Source organism: Rhinopithecus bieti, unplaced genomic scaffold, assembly GCF_001698545.2.
Source record: "Rhinopithecus bieti isolate Rb0 unplaced genomic scaffold, ASM169854v2 scaffold_48739, whole genome shotgun sequence".
In the NCBI taxonomy this organism is placed as follows: Eukaryota; Metazoa; Chordata; class Mammalia; order Primates; family Cercopithecidae; genus Rhinopithecus; species Rhinopithecus bieti.
The window spans coordinates 1,301,907-1,325,549 of record NW_016820251.1 but is presented as its reverse complement, the minus strand read 5'-3'; the positions used below and the strand labels follow the sequence as shown (position 1 = coordinate 1,325,549).

Here is a 23,643-nt window from a genome sequence, read left to right as displayed (position 1 = left end):
GCCACCGCGCCCGGCCAAAATTTTCTAATAACAAAATAAGTCTAAACCTTGTTTCCATGTATGATAAGAAATTTATTATTACATTGCAATGAAATAAAAGTATGAGTGAAATTTTTGATAAATTTAAATAATTGCAAGTGAAAATCTTACTAGTCATTAATAGCCCCTCTTCTGTGTTGTTCTTAAAGTACATGATTACACAGCTTAGCAGCGATAAAGGAATTGAATTTTGTCTTTTGTATATAGCACAAAGTTGCCCTTCTTCCCATCCAGGTATATGATATAGCAATAAATTGGAACCTTTTAATGAAAACATGTGAAATAATCCATTTTTCATTGCTGGGATGTCTTGTCTTGGCAATCAAAACATAGACGAGAAAACACAGATCTCACTCACAGCCTCAGAAAGAGTCATAGGTTTGAAGAAGGAGAGGGACAACAAACCAAAATGTTGGCACTCCTTCTCCAGTTTCTAGATCCTTCTGTGAAAAGATGTGTTTTCGTAAGACCCAGACAGAATTCATTTCCATAGAGCATTTTTAATGGCTCCTGTCAGAACAAAACAGCTGGGAAACATATGGTATCCATTTCCCTGTATCACTTGGAAAAAATTTCACATGTAAATAAAGCCAACATAAAAGAGTAGCCCCTTGAACCTACGACCTTATATAACACATAAATATATTGGTACAATGCACTCGTTGTATTGACCTACTAAGTTATGTGGCTTTAAATTTTTTTATTACATTCTGAGATGCACATTTTCTAGAGGTTCCAAAGAAATCAAGGTAATTGGCAAAATATTACCAAATATACTCAATAATAAGAGTGTATCTCAGAAATGTCTATGAGTATATATATACATTTTTTTCCATTTTATTTAAAGCCTTGCAGAAAGTTGATGAATAAAATTAAAGGCATATTTGCATCTTATAAACTCTATGTCCACTATCTCCACTGTTTTAATTAGGTAAGTAACCATGTGTTCTTGAAGAGAGAAAGGCTTGGCAGAACATTAATTTTTCATGGCTTTATATTTTTAGAGAGAAAAGGTCATATAAAAGATAGAAAACTTTTAAATTTATAAGAGACCAACTGGAATTAGTCTTTGCCTTTGCATATTTACATTTCATAAATAACTTTAGCAAATTGAGCTCTTACTGGTGATTATCACTCCACTGAGTTTATTAACAGGATTTTGTCCCCTGTGAAATTAAACTGTAAATCCCTCAGAAGGATGCACTTTGTACATTTTAGAAGATTTAAGGTGTTGTGCAAAGTGAGATTCAAATTCACATACTAGCATTTGTTAATTGTCTGATCTATGCCAATCACTGTGTACAACTAAGAACTAGAGCCAACAAAAGGGAAAAAAAGCAGCAGCCTAAGACCATCTAGATACCTTCCTTCCCTTCTGGAACATTCTCTTCTACATTACTTATTGGAGAGAATCCAGCCCTCCTTCCACAGCTCATAGTATTCTCTTCTTAGATTCTAAAAAGTCAGAGCCAGAAAGGTCTGAGAAGTGGACTGCACAGTGCAGACCCTTGGAAACCTCATGCAAAATTGTGGTCAGTTTCAGGGAAATAACTCACAGATAGTTATATAGCATTCAGGTTCAGAGCACTCACTCTCATCCTCTTAGCTTGATTCAAGAACTTCTCTGAATCCTTTTAGAACATATCCCAGCAGGAAGAAGAATGACCAGTAGCTTAAATTTAGGGAACTTTAATAATGTATGTTCCACTTTCACCCTAAGAGTCAGTCATAGCCAAGGACTATTGCAGAAGTTACAGATGTGAATATACACCCATCTCATGTTCTTTTTTCCTTTGGTTGTTCCCAGTAGCAAAGAACACACACATACACATGCTTCTCACTTGTTGTTTCAGAAGAGAAGAGGTAAATGGAAGGTCCTTAGCTGTAGGGCATGCCCCCTGAATTCTCATCCTTTGATGGGGGATGATAGGAAGTACGTGGCAGGGAACTAGGAACCCATAAATCAGTGACCTGCAAGTTTCCAAGGGTACTGGGTCATCTTTTATCTAGCAGGGGAGTGGCACGGAAGGAAGCAGTATAATCATGGCTGAGGAGACTGTTGTTGCTCCATCTGCTTGCCCCAACAGAAGGCACCAGGCAGCCTCTCATAACTAGGAGAGATGGTTCTTATCTTTCACCTCCAGGTGTGTCTGGCTGTTTCACTTTCTACTCTATCACAACCAGACACTTACTCAAATGCAAACCAACACACAATATTTATCCAAACTTTGCACAGAAATTAGAAAAAATAACCAGTCTGCCTAACCCATCTTCTTTTCAGAACTTTCTTATCCTGTTTATTTCCAGCCTTCTCAACAATGGAGGGCAGTATTGAATCTTTTTTTTTTTTTTTTTTTGTTTTTTTTTTTTTGGAGACAGAGTCTGGCTCTAGTCTCCCAGGCTGGAGTGCAGTTGCAGTGGCCAGATCTCAGCTCACTGCAAGCTCCGCCTCCCGGGTTGACGCCATTCTCCTGCCTCAGCCTACCGAGTAGCTGGGACTACAGGCACCCGCCACCACGCCCGGCTAGTTTTTTGTATTTTTTAGTAGAGACGGGGTTTCACTGTGTTAGCCAGGATGGTCTCGATCTCCTGACCTCATGATCCGCTCATCTCGGCCTCCCAAAGTGCTGGGATTACAGGCTTGAGCCACCGCGCCCGGCCTATTGAATCTTAAAGAACATGTTCTGTTGTGAAGTGTTAGTGCATTCTGTCACTGTGTCATATGTCAGAAAGCACCATGAAATGCTGCTGCATGATAGTTGACCAGGTACTTTGACCAAGGTGGGGTTAACTCAACTATGTCTTGTCTCCCACAGTCCTTTCAGCTCCTGAGCACTGCATTCCTTCCTATTATTTCCCTAATCCACTTAATGGCACACCTACGGAGTCACTCAGCAGATCATAGTTTGCATTTGCTCAATATTAAATAATATGCCACTTCTTACATGGGACTTCTTATGTATTAGGGGTGTATGTGGACATGCACGCTAATGTGTGTGCATGTGTGCATATAGCATACATCCCTTTTCTCCCTAAATTAGTTTGGAAGTTTGTTTTTGTTTTGTTTTGTCTTGTTTTGAGATGCAGTCTCGCTCTGTCGCCCAGGCTGGAGTGCAGTGGCACGATCTCGACTCACTGCAAGCTCTGTAGTTTGGAAGTTTATTTAACACTGAAGATCTTATTCTCTAATCTTGTTTTTCAGGGTGGTGACAAATATATAAATGTTGCCAGGGAGGTAGATCTATCCAGGGAATAAACCTAAATACCTATCTGGGTTTGGTTACTTAGCTGTTTACCATTACCATTATTATTACTTTAATTTTGAGTCAGTATGTTATAACTTCCTTTGATTATTCATTGTTTTCCAATGGTAAGTATGATTTTTTTTTGTTCTATCGATATGCACTCTCTGTAAGTCATCCTCATGCACAGAGCCTTAATTTGGACATAACGTGAATGAACCACGTCTACCTGCATAGCCAAGATGTGTTCAGTATTCCAAATTAATAGCTTCCTATTTTAATTTTTTAAAAACAGTTTCTAGCTCTAGCTGGAATTGTGGCATCTCAACTCTTATTACAAACACGCAAAAGCCCACAGGAATCGCTGATGTGTACAGTAAGTTCCGCCCAGTGAAGCGGGTTTCGCCACTGAAACATCAGCCAGAGACTCTGGAGAACAATGAAAGTGATGACCAAAAGAACCAGAAAGTGGTTGAGTACCAGAAAGGGGGTGAGTCTGACCTGGGCCCCCAGCCTGAGGAGCTCAGCCCTGGAGATGGAGTGGGTGGCCCACCAGGTAAGAGCTCTGAGCCCAGCACATCGCTGGGCGAACTGGAGCACTATGACCTCGACATGGATGAGATTCTGGATGTGCCTTATATTAAATCCAGTCAGCAGCTTGCCTCTTTTACCAAGGTGACTTCAGAAAAAAGAATTTTGGGCTTATGCACAACCATCAATGGCCTTTCTGGCAAAGCCTGCTCTACAGGAAGTTCTGAGAGCTCATCATCCAATATGGCACCATTTTGTGTTCTTTCTCCTGTGAAAAGCCCTCGCTTGAGAAAAGCATCAGCTGTCATCCGCGACCAGCACAAGCTGGCCACTGAAGAAACCGAGATCTCACCTCCTCTGGTTAAATGTGGCTCTGCGTATGAGCCTGAAAACCAGAGTAAAGACTTCCTAAACAAGACATTTAGTGATCCTTATGGTCGAAAAGTTGAGAAGACAACACCAGACTGCCAGCTCAGGGCCTTCCACCTGCAATCCTCAGCAGCAGAATCCAAACCGGAAGAGCAGGTCAGTGGCCTGAACTGGACCAGCTCCCAAGGCCCAGAAGAAAGGAGTGAGTATCTGAAAAAAGTAAAAAGCATCTTGAACATTGTTAAAGAAGGACAGATCTCTCTCCTGGTAAGTATAATCTAGTTCGGTATACATGTCAATAGACTGGAGATTCCTTTTTTATCAGCTGCATTCGTTAGTAACAGAACGATGCTGCATTTGTTCTGGTTGTTACTTAATCTTTACTTGTGGCTTTCGTTGGGAGATGTGACCTTTTGAGTTTTAAAATAAGAAGTTATGAGGTTAATACAGGGAAAACAAATGGCTAGAGAGTGAGTGTTACTTCATTTTAACTTTGCATGAATTCAACTGAAAAGAAGACTCAATCTCAAACAAAGAGAGTCCGGCACTTTCTTTAACTTGAATCTTAATGTCTTTCTTTTTGCTTTTCAAATGGTTCCCAATGCTCTCATGCAGTTATTTGTGGGGATGTCAATTCTTGGCTGATGGTGGACCTGCCGGATATGTAAACAGAGGGTCTTCTGTTTTGTCCTGATCATTATTCAGAAGAGTTGGACAAGGTTGTTTGAAAAGCATTTGTAGATAGAAGCTTACCCAAGAGCTTCATTGCCCTCTGACCCAGGTGGAGTTTTTACTTACTTCCAGCTCTGCATGTCTAGGGAACATGAAGCTTTTCCAAAGACTCTAGAAACAGAGTAACATGATGTAAGAAAAGTCTGTTCTGTTTAGGCTCAGAGAGAGCTAAACTTAAATAGCACTCCATCTGCCTACATTGTTATTTTCTGGCTTCCAGACTTGGATCAAACAGTAGCAAGCGTGGGCTCATACTATGATGCTAATTAAAGTCTCATTCAGGAAAATCATCACATCTTGGCAATGTGATTCTACTTACTGTAAAGCCATGCATACTTAAGTACAATATACTTGCTCTATTATCATAAATACTATTGTGATAGGGTGATATAATTGAATGATTTTATGAAATAAAGTAGTAGTAGTATTTTCTCCTGAAAATGTCTTTTCCATTTTCCTGGCTCTTCCCGCTAATTCTCTTTGGTTCATTCCTTTCTTTTGTCCTTCTCATGTTTTCATGTTTCCCAAATGCTAACAACACCTCTCAGTTCACCCAAAAATCTCTATCAACTAGTTCATAGTCAAGGGACAAAACTTCACTAGAGATGAGAAAACCAAAGCCATGTAGCCTCCAGATACCAGCAGTCATCAGGTAGTTTGCCAAAGCCAGTTCTCTACAATCCAAGGCAAAATAAGCAGGTAGAAACAAATAGCTCATTCATTCAACAAACCTAAAACAGGAAATAAAACCCAGCCCCAACCCTCAAGGACTTCACAATCAAGTAGGGGAGACAGACAAGGAACCTGACAATTATTGTAAATGTCATTATAATTGTTTGGAAAGCCAACTTGAAGCCTCCACACATCATTGGCCCTAGCCCTGTTGCCATGTCTCGTATGAAGATCTGTCTCTTGAGAACTCATGTTCTAAAGCATATTGTAACAAAGAATAATAGCAAGATACTCTGATTTATTAGATCCCCAAGGCTGCCACCAGAACTTCTATAAGCTCATTTCTTCTTTCCAGCGCCCAGAGAAAAATGCCCACAGGGTCTTGCTCTGATTTATTGACTTGGGCTTTCTAATCTTTACTGTTTATACAGCCACACCTAGCTGCAGACAATCTAGACAAAATTCACGATGAAAATGGAAACAATCTATTACATATTGCGGCATCACAGGGACATGCAGAGTGTCTACAGCACCTCACTTCTTTGATGGGAGAAGACTGCCTCAATGAACGCAACACTGAGAAGTTGACTCCAGCAGGCCTGGCCATTAAGGTGACTGGTTGGGGGCTGGAACCTCCACAGCTAGAAGTTGGATTTCTATTTTTTTTAAGATTCCTTGTGAGCTAAAGTGTTGGAAGGCAGAGAAGAGAGTGATTTGTCAAGCAAAGAGCAAATGAATATACTGCATTTAAGAGAGTAATCATTTCAGTCACTGCTTTGAGATTTTGAGACTAAATTCCCAGTTTTGTCAATCTGCTACTAAAGAGAAAGGAAAATGATATGTTGTGGTTCTAAGAACTTTTATTATTCATAGGGATTGCAATTTAGCTTCTTAACCACACCTGGATCTATCAGAGACACTCATTTCTTCTTAATATGAGAATAATGAGCAAGACAAATGTGAGGAAGGTGTATTTTTAAGGATGCTAGCACTCAGGAGTATTTCAGATCACAAAGTGGGCTCTTAACGGATCACATCTGAAGTTTAAGTTTCTTCAGTATCAAGAATTTTTTAGAGTATCAGTGCCAAGTTTGAGTTTAGCTCTTGCAGAGCACAGTGTGCTGTCAAAAACTACACAAATTAATGTCGACTGGGATAGAGTTAAAACCTAGAAACTGTGAGACAAGAAAACATGGACTTTTATAGCACTGCAGCAAGTGCCTCTGCAAAATATAGTACATCACTAGAAGATTAGCTATTCAACTAAAATTACCTAAAAGATCTTTGGCAAATAAATGTAGAATCCAATCATATTTATTAAAAAGCCAGAAGTGACATTCAGGGAAATATAGTACATCTTGTACTTTTGCATATGTATTTTGTTTTACATAATAGTTGTGTCTTCTAAAAGCTGAATAATCACAATTTTTATAAATGAAGTTATATTGAAATTGATGAGGGGAATTTGTTAGAGAAACCTACATGTCACTAAAGAACATTACATTTAAAAAAAAATCAACTGCAGTTCTACCTGAATATATTTTTTATGCAAACCTGATTTTCTGTATTTTAATTTGATGATTCAGCAAACTTTTATACATTAAAAAATAATTTCCATTTTATTTAATTTTGCTCAGTTAAGCAAAGTAATTAATAAGGTATACTTCAAATCTAGTATAGAAAATAATTTTTAAACAAAATAAATCTATGACCCTTGTGGGTATCATTTTCCTTTGGTTGTAAATGATATGATGTCGAATTAAGAACTAAACTGCAGGCAGCTATCATTAAGAAAGACAGAACTAAACTACAGGCAACTATCGTGAAGACAGGTAAGTCAAATGTAAAGTCAAGATTTAATATAGTTGAGCTTAACAAAGTGTACCAAGTTTACCAGGTACTGTGTTTGGTGGCTAGCAATACAAATTTGTGTAAGTCATGGTCCCTACTTTTAAGGCGCTAATAGCTAGTGGAGAAGACCACTAAGTTATCAGTAACACAAGTACAGGATGGCAAATTTGGGACATAGTCCTGTGACAGAGTCCTGTAGACATCAGTGAGTATGTGTCAGTGATGAATAAAATATTCTTGCAGTGCCAATGAGTGTTAAGATTTGCCTTCCTGTTTTAGTGTCTATAAAATACAGTTCTCATTAGTCTTCCTAATGGTAGATTATTTATATAGGTAGATGACAAGAATTTATATGCCCTAGGGCTTGTTTTGATAGATTAAAAATCTCTGAGTAGAAGGTACATAAGAAAGTTAGTGGTCATTACGCCAGTCTTCAGCATAAACACCTTCTATGATATCCATATTAAGTGTTAATTCATTCTTATATTCCTACTGTCAACATAAGATCGCCATCATACAATCAGTGTGCAAACTTAAAGAGCAGTTTTGTTTTCCTTTTAATGAAAAGATTTCAAACCCATAAGACTCAAAAACTTTTACAAGTTTGAGATCTCAGGCTTTTCATACTTTACTTCCAGACAATGATTTGAATGTTCTATTCCTTTATTCTAGAATTTACAAAAGCAGTAAATACAAATATTTTATAACAATTGCTTCCCTCTTTAGAAATCTGTCCTGACACATATTTTGTCTCAGTCCATTCAGTGTATTTTGATGAACATTGATGACATTGAGAGAGTCCTAAAGAGTCATCATTTTGTTTTAGGACCTTGTTTTGAACACCAGTAACCAACTAGTGGTGTTTCACCTCATTAAGCACAGTTTTGAGGGCTCCATTTGTACCAACAAAGTTGGTACAAATAACAGAAGCTGCTAAGATAATATGACTTGGCTGACAGGAAGCAGAGTCAGGGATAAGGTATCAAATAGAAAGATTACCTGAGAACAGGGGCTTTGAAGTCATATCAGGGCTTAAAGAACATCTCCCTCACTATTAAACTCCTGGAATGGAACATAATAAATTCTGCCGGTTATATGCGGAATTCATTGACTACTTCTGGGATACCCAAAAGTAGATACTGTGGGAGTTCAGGGTATTATTGAGTTTTCTTTAGAAATGATTAAGTAAAGTAATTGGAAATAAATATTTCTAAAAGGTGAGAGCAGTCTGTTTTCTAAAACAGGACAGAAGAAGAAATTATTTTAAGACTTAAACAGTCTAGGAATGAAATAATCTTAATTCCCTTTTCACTTCTCATTCAGTCCTTTTGATTAAGCCAAAAAGCCAAGTGTCCATCTGGGAGTAACATGACTTCAAACACATAACCTTACTGATACCTATACTGATCAGTATGGTTGCTATTCCTTTCTTCATTTAGAGGAATGAAGCACATTGTATTAGTGTGTTAGTAGTTTTTTGTTTTTAATCCTGGTAGGAAACATTTGGCATGCTTCAATTGTGAAATTTAAGGAAAGTGTGTAATTAATGGATTATATATAAAAGGATGGTTGAAGGTAAGGGAGTTCGTAAAGGAAAGTGCAGTACCATGGGGTCTTTATTTAGCAACCAGGACACGGTTACCTCCCCAAAACTGGGAAAGGGAAAGAGGGCTGATTACAAAGGACTAGCTTACTTTTGAGCTTTTTAAGGGACTCAGTTGGCCAATGGCAACCCCACAGAGAGGGCCTCAGATGCACTCTCCTTTCCTGATCTGCCACTGCTCTCCATCAGCCAGCTCCAGCCAGAGGGACAGGGAGCCAACTCATACAGACCAACCTCCCAGGGCAAATACCTCAAGAGAATAGAATCTGCATGTGAATAGCTGGGAGTTCTATTATCCAAATGAAATAAAATGAAGAATGAGCAGATTACCTCATTGTCCTCCTTTTAGAATAGATTTTTACCCTTGAACAGTTAAATGATAGAATTCTAAAACAAAGAGAAAGTAATCCTATTCTACTAATTTAAATGCTACCCTTCGTGAAGCCTCTCCTGGCTCCCTGCCAACCATACCTCTTTTCTCCTGGGCTAAAATCCCACAAGCTGCAAACTAGGAAGGCAGTTGAATGTTTCATTTGTCTGACAGTTATTGTGAGATCTAAGAGAGCATTCTAATAGAAGGTAACAAGTATTTTCTGCTTAGTAAGTTTACATGCTTTATCTCATTTTATCTTCATGGTAACTCTATGAGGTAGTTACTATTATCCCTGGTATTTCACTGTTTCACAGTTAAGAAAATTGAGTATCAGAGAGGTAAAGTAATTTGTCCATGGTCTTGTAACTAAGTGGCAGATTAAGATTTAAATCCATATCACAGTCTGGGTTTTAATCACTAGGAGATATATATCTGGGTTTATATATCATACTGCTCTATAAGTGGTAGGGAACATTTTCTACAGATATGTATGGACTATATTGTAGCTATTTACATGCCTTGATTGCTTTTTGAGAGAGGTTTAAGTTTCTCAAAATTATGAGAGATTTTTTAAAATTATGAGGGTAAAAAATCCTCATAAACGACTATAAGAAAATCCTACTCTTTTTTCTGCCTACTTTTACTTGACCCTAAAGGTCAAGAGGGTTGGTTTCCTTAAAATGTAAAAGTTGAGGATATTTTACTTTCTGTATCCATAGTTATATTATTTGTATATAATAAAAGATAATTTCCCTTTTAAAATTGTTTAGTATTTTACTAATTAAGATATTTACCACATCCCTTAATGAAATTTTTCAGTTCAAATATGAGTTTACTGATTTTTCATTAACAAATATGATTATTTGGGGATTGGAAAACAGTTGTGCATCTTATGAAGCTTAATCGAAGAATACTGATTAACTGACCATACCATGTGTTAGTTTAGTTTTGAAACAACTAGAATGCTCATATGATGCTGGTGGTGATGTCAAGTGGGCAATCACTTTAGAAACTAGTTTGATGGCTTTAAGTCAAATATACAGCTACCATACGACTCAGAAATTCCATTATTTACCCAGGAGAAATAAAAGCATGTATTCATAAAAAGTATTCATAGCAACTTTATTAATAATATCCCGTAAGTCGAAGCAATCCACATGTCTATCAATAAGTTATTGGATAAATAAATTGTGGTATAATTCTACAATGAAATGCTTCTTAACAAGAGAAAAGGAATAAATTACTGATACAAGCAGTAGCTTGAATGAGTCCCAAAGGCCTGCTATGTAAAAGAAGCCAGACACAAGAGTACATACACTAATCTATTGTGACAGAAATCTTATCAGTGGTTGTCTGGGATGAAGGTGAGGAGGGTGAGAACCAAAGAGTACTAGAACACTTCTAAGGGTAATGGAAATGTTCTTTGTCTTGATTGAAGTTGTAGTTACAGGAGTATACATATTTGTCAAAATACATCAAACTGTATACTTTAAAAGATTATATTTTATAGTATACAAATATACCTTACTAAAGTGAATTTAAAATAACTGATTACAATTATGAAAATGAACTTAAATAAAAATTCTGCGATTGATTTTGAGCCAAATCCACAGAGCAGGAATATAATAAATGATATCTTTATATCATAAATAAATTAAGCCAGATATAAATGCCAGAATTTATATGATTTCTTTCCTTGGTAAAATTACCATCTTCAATGTGTTTTTCAAACCTGAATTACCTTGAATTTCCATCTCTCTTTCTTTTTTAAAACCTAGAATGGTCAATTGGAGTGCGTACGCTGGATGGTGAGTGAAACAGAAGCCATCGCAGAACTGAGTTGTTCTAAGGATTTTCCAAGCCTTATTCATTACGCAGGTTGCTATGGCCAGGTATGAAGGAGTTTTTTAAGTATCTTCCCTTTGTGTACCATATAATCTTCCTACTTTTTTATTATTAGTCCATCAAAATCCAAACATAAGAAATCGTAGAAAATGTATCCAAAGGTATATAACCAATGATATTTGTTGCTGTTTTCTTTTTAATGAAAAAATAGTTTACAACAGCCTAAATGAATATTCCATGACAGATGGTGGGTAATGAAGCTGCAGCCATTGATGACATTTTATGGGAAAATGTTCATTATATAGTACTAAACAAATATGTATGATACAAAACTGGTCCTATAATTTAGCACCAACTTTAAATTTTGGAGATAAAGAGAAATAGAAAATAATACTAAAAAGAAATATATCACAACATGTTTATAGTAGTCATCACTCAGAGGAGAAGTACAAGTGGCTTCGATTTTCTATTTTTTTTAATTTTTCAGTATTTTCCAAATTTTTTACAATAAACACATTTAACATTTATCAAAAGGAACAATGATACATTTCTTGAACCCAAAGTTAAAAGGAAAATCTTTATAAGATATTAATCAAGGCAGTCTCACTCAAAGATGAATAAGCGCACTAACTAGATGGCTCTCCGTTGCAATCAATTTTGGCATTAGGAAATCCCAACATTAATTCGTGTACACAGATCACAATCCAGTGTTTGCAGTAAAAAAGAAAATTACTACCTCCCTTTGGAGAATGTGACTGTGAATTATCTTTTTTAAAAATTGGAAGCACAAAATAACAATCTCAGTCTTAAAAATAATAGTACTGGCCAGGCGCGGTGGCTCAAGCCTGTAATCCCAGCACTTTGGGAGGCCGAGACGGGCGGATCACGAGGTCAGGAGATCGAGACCATCCTGGCTAACATGGTGAAACCCCGTCTCTACTAAAAATATACAAAAAACTAGCCGGGCGAGGTGGCGGGCGCCTGTAGTCCCAGCTACTCACTCGGGAGACTGAGGCAGGAGAATGGCGTCAACCTGGGAGGCGGAGCTTGCAGTGAGCTGAGATCCGGCCACTGCACTCCAGCCTGGGCGACAGAGCGAGACTCCGTCTCAAAAAATAATAATAATAATAATAGTACTGTGTTAAATAGATTTAATTGTATTTGTGGCAAAGAAAATTGCTTCTCATGCATTTAACTGTATTCCCTTTGGCTTCATAAACTTTCCCAGTAGAAGTAAACTGCAGCATTGTCAACAAGAGATTATGCTTTTTCAAGTATGACAATCTCAAGTTCAAAAAGTAGACAACACTATTACCACAGTCTTTCTTTAGCGGGAATCATCCTTAGGGATAGTTTATTTTGTGCCGTGGTAACTTCTACTAATGTGTGTGTGTGTGTGTGTAATATATATTACATAAAACATGTTTTATATGCTATATATACACATGTAAAATGTTTCCTATGTGTGCCAGGCACCATGCCGTTGGATTTTGTGTACATTATCTGATTTATTCCTCAAAACAACCCTGTGAGAGCTTGTTGTGTTTATCCCCATTCCACAGATGAGGAGTCTGAAGAAAGAGAGTTACATGACTTGCACATGGTCTAATGGCTAGTAAGAGCAAAGACTAGATTTCAACTCAGGTTCTCTCACTTCAGGGCCAGATTCTGTTTTGTCCCCATTTGTATAGAAAATGTATGCAAATTGTTTGTAGAGGCACTGATACAGCTGAAGAAGACTTTTTTTTTTTGCAGTTTCATCTAACAATACATTATAATACTTGGAGTACTTCACACTACTCACTGAAGAAATTTGCAACTGTACCAAATTTATGAAATGGAGAAAGGAGCAGGCCCAACATTAAAATTTGTAAAAGTCACCGTCTTTGAAATATTATACTTTGTGTTCTTTGTGCATTGTACTTCCTAGTTCCCATCCACAGTGTCCTGAAAACAATGATTAGTGGTTAATAAGGCATGATGTAAGGATGCCATTTTTTGCTTATGCAGACGTTCCCCAACTTAAAATGGTTCAACTTAAGATTTTTCGACTTTACAGTTGTGTGAAAGAGATGTACAGTCAGTAGAAACCATACGTCAGGTTTGAATTTTGATCATTTCCCAGGCTAGTGATATACAGTACGATACTCTTGTGATGCTAGGCCATGGCAGCCACAGCTCCCAACAGCCACGTGATCACAAGGGTAAACAACCAATACCCTACAGTGTATTAAATGCATTTTCTACTTAACAATGTTTTCAACTTAGGATGGGTTTATCGGGTCATAACCCCATTGTAAGTCAAAGAACATCTATACTGGCAAAGAAGAGAATAGGATTTTCAAATGATCAGAAGAATTGGATCAATACTCATCTTCCTAATCATTTTGAGTCTAAAACAGAGTTTTATTTAATTGTGTGAATAGTTATTTCATGTCCCTGATTTCATTTGCTTATATTAAAACCTAAAAAGGAATTGTAAGTATCAGTGGAAAGGCTGCCTGCACTTTTGGTAGAGCTTGCCAAAGAAAAGGAGGAAAGAATTACATGGCTGTTCTGAGACTCTAAGTAAATAATCGGGCATTCGGCATTCTTTGTCTTGCGAAATGTTGATTACATATGCCAGTTTCTTTATTCAGCTCTCACAGCAGGTTTCTCATAATTTTAAAGCTATTGGGACTGAACAAAATAAAGTGCCCTTTTTCTGGGACTGGTTGGGTCACAGTGTGACTGACTTGGTGGGACTAGAGGAAAATATGGAAATTGGTGACCTGTTTGAAGAGCTGTGTCAAACGTTTGCTTCACTCTAGTATCAATACTCAGGTTGTTATTTCCAGATGATATGCATTTTTATGACCTAAGATACAGCTCTGAGGGGGGCAGTCCAGCAGTGCCCTTAGGAGATCATTCTTACCCAACTGAAAAATGTAGAAGCCCATTAGAACTGCAAATGCTGTCCAGCCATCCTACATCCGCCACAGCCACTTATGTAACAGATAACCTGTGGAGATGCTGAACTTGGAACCGTTACAAGCCTAATATTTTCACAAGGAAGACTGTTATTGAACAGTTTTCTAATGGATTCAGCACATGCAAGTTTTTCTACATCCAGCAGGCATTTGAGTGTGTCCCGGCTTTGTTTCTTCAGTAAATGCCCCTGGAAAGGATAGCACAGAGGAAAATTCCTCTCTTGGTTTATTTTAGTTGCTCTCTGCCCTTCATATAGATTCCTAAGGAATGGGCTCCACGTGACTCCCAATTTGTGTCCTTTTCTTGTAAAATTACCTTTAAAGACTCTAGTACCGCAGGGTAGCCAACAGTTTTTAGTGGTCTCCTGGAGTGATAGATCCCTGGGTGATAGGAATTGATTTTCTTCATCTTGACACATGAAGTCTCAGAGGGTGCAATTATTTCATTGCCTGATTGTACCTAGCAGAACTAGCCACAGGGAATGTGAAGGTGGAAGCCTCAGGGACACCCGAGAACCAAGCAGGGAGTATCCTCAGATAGGCCTGCTTTGCTGGCCCTTGAGGAAGATGTTGCTGGCAAAACAATTGAGATGGAATTATCTCAATTCAAAGCTTCTGCCTGTGTAACTTGGGCTGTTTTATTCAAACGTGAAGGTTCAGGTTTTCTCTTCCAGGCTCTTCCAGCACAGCTTCCTGCCCTCCACTGCTTGGGAGCCTCTGCCTACTCTGCGTTGGTCATTAGTCCAGTGGACTCTTGTTACTTTCAACATCAAACCTGTGATTCCTTTTGTTTCTGAATCATTCATGTGACTTTTAGTCAGGAGATTCTTCCACAAAAACAATCTGCATCATGGCATTGAACATTTACTAAGAGCACCTTTGCCTACACTGTATTTATTATTCTGTACTTTAAATGTTTGCCCTAATACAGATTTTTTTTTAAGGGCACTTTTTGAAAAAAGAAAAGGCTCAGCAGTTCTTGCAAATGGTCATGAGCAGTGGTAGACATGCTGGTGATGGGGTGTTCCCACAGGCTATATTATTGTTGTTTTCCACAATTTACTTTAAAAGGAAAAATATTCCCCTGCCTTTATTGTTTTACTGTCATAGGGAAGTCGACAGTACTGAAAATGCTGCGATTGCAGATGAAAGCAAAATAGAAAAGTCTTTGATTAGCACACATGCATCTGCTCTCCAAGTTCTGATCTTGACAAAGCATAACTGACAAGGAGCCCCACAAACCCACAGACTGACAGGCAGTTAACTCTGATTTATTTGACTCAAGGGGCACAAAGGGAGCATGTCCTTTACAGGGTGAGGGGTCATAAGGGAATGCGCAATTGTGGATATCCATACTCAAAAGACAGAAAACAGTGTCATGAAGAACATTGGTTCATATGGCAAACTCTCCATTGTCATCATAACCTTACCACTTACTAGTTCAATGGGTTAGATATTTTAGTTGTTTTTTTTTTTTTTTAAGAGAGAAAATAAAAGAATAGATCTCCCTGGACCTCAGTTTCTTCATCTGTAAAGTGGAAATAATAGAACCTTCCTCACAGTGTTAATCTGAGGACTAAGTGAGAAAAGCCACATTGCCCAATCCATACTAAGCACTAGGTGAATGTTGGCTGTAATGACTATTGAATCTCCTCCAACTTACTGTTTTTATCCCTATCAGTATTATTCAGTTTACTTATTTTACCATTAGTAATGTATAGGAGAAACTTGCAAAGGAAGGCCATAACTTATTTAATCAATTCTTAGATGCACTTTATTTCACATTTACCATCTTTTGATTCTACATATATGTTACAATACATGATATTATAAAATTATTGCTTACCTTTACTTTTTACATTTTACATCTCAAAACTGGAATAAATCTTGTAATTGATGGCATATTAGATTTGATAATCTATGATCACAAAGCTAACTCCTTTAAAACATGGATTGCCACACACTATAGAGATTTTATTGATACCAGCAATAAACCTGTGACATACTTCTCAAGTACATTTTTTATTAGAATTTGTCCAGCAAATCTCATAAATCACATGAGATAATTGCCTCTTTAAACAACTTGCATTGCCCTTAGGAACACATAAAATACAACATTACAACAGGTTAGCAGAACAGCAGAAAATCCCCAGAAGAGGAAACTGCTGAGGAAAACTACATGAGAAGAGTTTTCAGTCAGTAGATGAAGGTTGAATGGATAGATGGATATGTGGGTAGACAATGAAATATAAGTTGGAGAGGCATTCTGGGAAACAAATGATACAGAAATCTTCATCCATGAGACTTCATTAGATATTCTCTGAAAGCAATACTTATGGGAAAACGGAGGTCTGAAGTTACATCCATCCTTTAACATCTCCTGCGTGTACATACACAGAGAGAACACACACTGAAGGGCTAAGAGGGGAGGGGGACACCATTACAAACGTATCTAATACACATTCACATTAACAAGCACCCTCTTAGCTGGAGAAAATAGCCGTATTTGTTTTGCCCTTCTTAGAAGGTATTTTCAGATAGCCACTTTGAATTGTAGAACTGTGCATCTCCACAGGCATGGTCCCCAGAATCAGGGCAGGATTTGTCTGTGAGCAGATATTAAATATGCTTTTACCAAAACCAGAGACTCTAGCCATCTCCATGTTCCCCTCAAAAACCCTAAATGTTTGTTCCTAGAAGACAAGGTATATAGTCAACCCATCATTTGGGGGAGTACTTCTCTGCATCGTATAATGGAAGATTTTGGTTTCCATATCATATCTCAGTGCACGGGCCAATTGCACTTCTTATTTTAAATTCTTATGCTTATTCTTAAATTGTCCAACATAAAACCCAAGACTGGATTGGAGGTGCTAGGCAAAACCTATCTTGTTCTGAACAATCAAATAATGGTTCTTTCTTTATGTAAGTCTTGCATGTTGAATTGGTTAGAATCTTTCATTGTAAGGAAGAAGAGTTATCCATGCCTTCATAAGAAGGGAAGTCAGGCTATTGTAGCAATATAGGTTGAACCTGACTTGGAGACCCCTCAAGGGCCAAGGTAACTTTTGGCTCACACAGATCATGTATGTCTTGTTCTCCCAGATTATCAAGTCCCTGAAAAGTCCAAGGTCTTAAACTCTCCCCCAGATTTCCACAATGGGAACATTCCCACTCTTATGAAGTGCAGTATTCCATTGCCTATAACCCCACTACTAAAACTAAAGCACTGTGATTTTAATAAAGGGCATGTTTTGTGCATGTGGAATAGACATACCCACCATAACATTGGGGCCTGAAAATATGGAATTACATCTAACAAGAAGATACATGTAGAACACTTCTCAATATCTTGAACTCCTCTGAGCTTTACTTGCTGAAGAAAGAAGTCTCTAGAATATCAAGGAATATAGCAGGTCCTTAAATTAACCTGATTTCTTTAAACATCATCTTCTTATAATGTTGATGAGAAGAAAAAAACAGTTCCCAGCCAGGGCCACTGTCTCTGTGAAGTTTGCTCATTCTCCACATCTCTGCGTGGGTTTTCTCCTGGTACTCCAGTTTCTCCTCACGTCCCAAAGATGTGCACGTTAGGTAAATTGGTGTGTCTCAGTTGTCCTAGCATGAGTGAATGTGTGTGGGTGTGAGTGCACCCTGTGTTAGGATGGTGTCCTGTCCAGGAATCGTTCCCGCCTTGTGTTCTGAACTGCCAGGATGGACTCCAGCCACCCAAACCATGAACTGGAATGATCAGATAAATAATTATCTTACTTGTTTGTATTAGTCTTTCTTAAATGTATGTATAGCTCATATTTATTTCAGCGTTTCACTTTAGAAGTTTTTGGTCTTTATTTAGAAGTTTGGTGCTGTTTTTGTGACCAGAAATATGTCATAGGAACTAAAATGGTAAAATTAGTTTCATTATACTTCATTTTGCTTAAAGTCGCAATTTCCAAGAACTTGTCTATGCCATCACATGAGGACTTGCTCTATATCATTGTCCTCTCCCTCAGTTTTCTGACTTATAAAATAAGGCTTTTTGAATTGGATGATTCTTTAAAATCTCTCCCCTCCACATTTTTAGGAGTCCGTGATTTAATATCATGAAGCAAACCAAATCACAAGTTTGAGAATGACCCATTGAAGAGAATTTGTTCTGCCCATGGTGGGGCCATCTTTTTCACTGATAGAGGTACCTTACCCTGACCTCTTGCAGGCTCCATGTCTAGGCCATTAACCTCAACCAGTTGGTTATGTATTTTATCCTGAGATACTTCCATTCATCCAGATTTTTAAGGAGTTAAGATCGTATGGTATAATCATCTATGTCCAATTAAAAGTAATCCAGGGCCTGGCGCGGTGGCTCACGCCTACAATCCCAGCACTTTCGGAGGCCTAGGCGGGCGGATCACAAGGTCAGGAGATGGAGACCACGGTGAAACCCCGTCTCTACTAAAAATACAAAAAATTAGCCAGGCGCGGTGGCGGGCGCCTGTAGTCCCAGCTACTCGGGAGGCTGAGGCAGGAGAATGGCGGGAACCCGGGAGGTGGAGCTTGCAGTGAGCCGAGATTGCGCCACTGCACTCCAGCCTGGGCTACAGAGCAAGACTCCGTCTCAAAAAAAAAAAAAAAAAAAAAAAAAAAAGTAATCCCGTATTTCTCCCCTACCTAATTAGAAAAAACAAAGGAACTGCTTTTACCTTATGCAAATGAAACATCACCTGCTCTGGTCCAAACATTAGCTCCAATTTTCTCTAGGTTTGCCTTTGAAGAAGAGGGCTAAGCATAGCAGCATATTGTTATCCAACTTCTAACTCCCGGCCATAGCTCCAGGCTCTGCTTTTATCTCATTCTCTAGGGACCCTTGAGGGTTTCAGTTCCCACAAGGTCTGTCTGCTTTTGCAGTTAACACTCACCCTGCTTTCTGGGGATGCCTTCTTAGAAGGTTGTAGGCACAGATTACATTGTTCTCATCATGCTTTTTACGGGTCTTACTCCCTGGTGCTCATTTAGAAAAAGTGCGGTGCAAATGTTCAGTCTGTCCCTGATGTCAAGATACCTTCATAAACAGCGCCTGTTCCCCCACATAAGGGGTGAAACATTAAAGGATTTGGCTGTTTTTATCCCAACATTCCTTTAGCAGATTAGTTGGCATGTTCAGAAGATGAAGGCAAATTTAATCCAGAAAAGTATAAAAGTTCATGACCAGTCCGAGCAAATAACTGGAAAAAAAAAATCCTTTAAAAGGCTAAGAAGAAAGAAATTCAAGGTTATTTCAAACACATGATCATCTTTTTAAATGTCAAATTCCACCCACTAAACTTCATGCTGTTGTTTTTACCACTCTCATATTTTTTTAACTTTATATTTAATTCTTCTATTTTAAAACAGTGAAATCCCATCCCCCTGCTTTCTCCAAAGGCCAAGCATAACATGAAAATACCACAAAACACTCAGTGGGTAAAATGCAAACAGATTATGACAACACATACTGTGATTGCTCTATGTCTTTGCTTTTGAAAGGTTTGTGTTCCAAGTTTTTGGTTCTCTTCCTTTAACATGAGAAAAGAGAAATCTTTACCTTAAGACACCACCAACACTTGGTCAGAAAATCAAGAGGGTCCTGGTTTTATTTCAATGAATTTATTTTACACTTGGCAACTTAAGGTATTACCTGTTTTTTATAAGCCCATTGATTGCAAGAGGTATGGATTACAAAGGCATGGTTGAAGAATTATAAACTTAAAAGTATAAGCTAGTTCTCAGTAGTTCAAGGTTTTATGGTAACATCTTAAAGCCTACAGGCAGTATAACACAGCAGCAAGAACATTGCCTTGGGAGCCTTGGAATCAAAAGACATGGATTCTAGTTCCAACTTTGGATCTGTCTAGTTGTGTGCCTTGGACGAGGCACTCAATCTTACTGCAAACCTATTTTCCCATCTACAGAATAGATAAGTAAAATAAGAGCACTCCCAAGGGAACTTCCTGCTCTTAAAATTCTCTCTGTCATCCTCTTTAATTCATTTCAGTCAGAGATTCAAGGATTTTCAATTTACATCTGAATGAGAATTTTCTCTTGCTAGGGTAAACTTGGTTTTACCCAAGCTTCACAAATTAGAGTATTGTTTTCCTCTGTCTTTTTATCTGACTTCTCTGCAAGATATTACATGAATTCCAACTGTCTTTGTGTTTATAGGAAAAGATTCTTCTATGGCTTCTTCAGTTTATGCAAGAACAGGGCATCTCGTTGGATGAAGTAGACCAGGATGGCAACAGCGCTGTTCACGTAGCCTCACAGCATGGCTACCTTGGATGCATACAGGTACACAGGCCCTGCTATTTTGCAAAGAGAATTGAGTATATCAGATATTAAACAAAACATTAAAATTCTGTTCACTAGGAGAATGTCTGAATTAATTCACCTTTTGTATGGTCGTAGACAATAGGGAATTATTGCTCTATTTGTATTTCGAGAAGTCCACACAAATGTAGGCATAAATATCCCTAAGAGTTTCTCTTTCAGTGTCCCAGAGTGTTGAAAAGGACTTTTCCTGCTCCCTTATCACTGCTCTAAAACCCCAGTGCTGAGGATAATAGACATTAAATTTCCCCATGTTCTCAAGGCACCAGAGAAACCATTACCAGGCAGACATCTCTGTCTCTTACATGGCAGGCTGCTCTTCCACTCATTAGTAAATTTCACCCTTCCAGGTATTTGAAGAATAAGACAGATTTTTCAGGAATGGATTAGAATTCTTTGTGGTAGGGAGTTGTAGGCTAGAGAGACAATGCTGTGGTTCCCCCTTTCTCTGTAGTGGGACTGAGCTTCTCAAATGCATTCAAAAAGTCCAGAATTGGTGGGAGTGGATTCAGATATTGATCCTCTCAGCCCTTGGGCAGGCCACCCAGGGCATTGATTGCCCAACCACTGCACCCAACAGCGTCAAGTAGCCTTATCGTTTTACCCTAACTTGCCTTCTAAATATTGTCATGTTCATTGTATACAATGATGTCAAAAAGTTGGGGAGCTGAACCACAGGAGAGGGGAAGAAGTCTCGTCCCCCTGCCCCGAGTCACATGAAGGGTGCTCCAAGAAAGCTCCCTAGAGAGTGTGGGGTTCCTATGGGAAGAAGAGATGGCATCTCATCCCTCAGCTGAATGTAGAGTTGCATGAAGCTGGGCCAAACCCGGAGCTGCTGTCCGAGTAGTGCATGGCAGGAAAGCCCACCAGGGGTCTGTCTCCAGGAGTCTGGAGTATATGTGAACATAAGACCCAATAGATCTTTCCACCTAGAAAATGTTGAACGCCTTCAGTGACAGAGCAAAAAGAGGGGATAGCTGAAGAAGGAGTAGCAGGTGGAAGAGGCATGACAATGTGAGGAACGGAAAGACTTTGAATTGGAAACAAAGTCAAAGTTTAGACTTGGTCTAGAATATTATTTACAGACATAAATCATTATTACCAGAATCAGATCAATTATACCATTATCATTGAAAGTGACCCAAAATATGTGAATTTATTCCCATATCTATATGATATATAGGATAGGGAAATTGACAACATATAGTTGAAGGTCATGATTAGAGACAAGCCTTTTACCTCATCAAGTTCATACCATTCAAAATATGTTGTGTGTATATAACATTTAATGTATTTTCTACCTTTAAGAAAGCAGCACTCTTTTTTTTTTTTTTTTTTTTTTTTTTTTTTTTTTTTTTTTTTTGGCTTACACGTGTGTGCTGTAATGCAACAGGTACTTACTGAGGCCCTCCTGGGTGCAAGATAGATGGTATCCAAAACAGAAAACTGAGAGATGAGAACCAGTTGCTCAGGAAGGTAGAGGAGACTTGGGAAATGACAGGAGAATATATGGGGAAATTATAAATATAAAAAGCAAGAGATTTATGAAAACAAAAGGCAGAGATAATAGCAGAAATTTCTCTAGAGTGCCTACTCACATGGAACTGCTGTTTGGAGAACTAACTTGATAGGAAATAGTCCAGATAGCTGAAAGTTTTTCTATTATTGTTGGCAAAGCATGCATCTTCTAATTTAAGGCATCAAGATTTAAAAAGAGTGATATGAAATTGGAGAGTATAGGAGAGAAATTTAAATTCTTACCAGGTTCTGCAGAAATATTAAAGGAGTAACGTTTTTTGTAAAGGAAATATGATTGAATAACCATTGAAAAATATGCTTTTCTATTTAACAGTCTTGAAACAAACTTTTAATCAGCTAAGAAATGACTAAAGCCAAAGAAAGCCAGCTGAATATCACTATGTGAGATTTTACTTATTTTTCTTTTTAATATGTGAAGAGAGACAGTCTTTCCTTTTAGAGCATTCATCACTCCACTTACCCACAAATGATAGTTTTGGCACTGGATATCATGGAAGTGGAAACTTGGATAATCTTGAAAGGGGGTCTGTCCACTGGGTGTGAAATTTAAAGAAAAAAATGATAAGAGACTGAGAGTGAGCAAGGGACTCTGTGAGGTGAGGGAGGGGACTGAGTAAGGAAAACAATGGAAAGAAAACTGCAGAGGTCAGGGTCAAAGGGGAGTAATAACACTGTGTGTTTATATTGCATCTCTTCAAGAGCTCTGAGGGCTCAATACTGACATGGTCTTTGTGACACTCCTGTGAGGTAGGTGGCAATGGCTTTGTGGTGAGTTGACCTTTCATGGTGAGTGATCATAAACCAAAAGGAAAACGAAGCTCCTTAATGACCTCTCAGTCTAAGTAGTCTAAAATTTTAAATACTACAACTATTGCTTAGGGGAACATACTGTCTACTACCCAAATTAACCCAGGTTTGCAATCTCATCATAATATTGTCAAAGAATCTATCGGATTGTAGTGGTTGATTAATATTGATGTAATAACTTTTTATGAAATCTAATAATATCACAGTATGGACACAAAACAGTTTGGATGTGGTTTTTTTATTTTTTGAATTATTAATTTCAACCATGCTCCATCAAATTTCTGTCTCACCACAACTAATGGTACCTTGGCCAGATTGCATAACTTTGTCCTTTCTTATGACTATTAAAATTTACTCCAAGCCACTTTAAAATCTCAGTCTTACTTCTGATTCAAAGCATTCTCCTTCCCACCCAGATTAGACTCAAGATTCAAGGGACTTGGAATGGGAGTGAGACATGCCCTTTTACACACCACTTTAGCTCCTATCCCCCTCTCTCTTCTGGGCTGTAGTGTCAAGGACAAGGAGGAGATATGAAGAGAAAAAGTCCAATGTCTATTTGCTTAACTGGGAAAGGCATGCAACCTCCCTGACAGTTGTCCCTGCTTCTTTGGCTGGCTGTGGTCACTGATGCCCTCTGTGGCAACCTTCAGATGCTGACTCTCCAGTGAGTGCCACGGGTGGGGTCTTCAGAGGGCCCTGTGGAGC

General features: G+C 38.3%; 1 protein-coding gene across 10 annotated transcripts in view; it reads left to right on the top strand.

Moving 5' to 3' along the window:
- The window catches only part of SNCAIP (synuclein alpha interacting protein), a 153,250-nt gene that overhangs the window by 108,905 nt on the left and 20,702 nt on the right, over positions 1 to 23,643 (top strand). For all 10 annotated transcript variants that reach the window (XM_017859749.1, XM_017859755.1, XM_017859758.1 and 7 more), the window contains 4 exons: positions 3,577 to 4,448; positions 6,017 to 6,196; positions 11,191 to 11,304; positions 20,425 to 20,550. In XM_017859749.1, the coding sequence (XP_017715238.1) occupies positions 3,577 to 4,448; positions 6,017 to 6,196; positions 11,191 to 11,304; positions 20,425 to 20,550 (1,292 nt within the window). The remainder of the gene's footprint in view (positions 1 to 3,576; positions 4,449 to 6,016; positions 6,197 to 11,190; positions 11,305 to 20,424; positions 20,551 to 23,643) is intronic.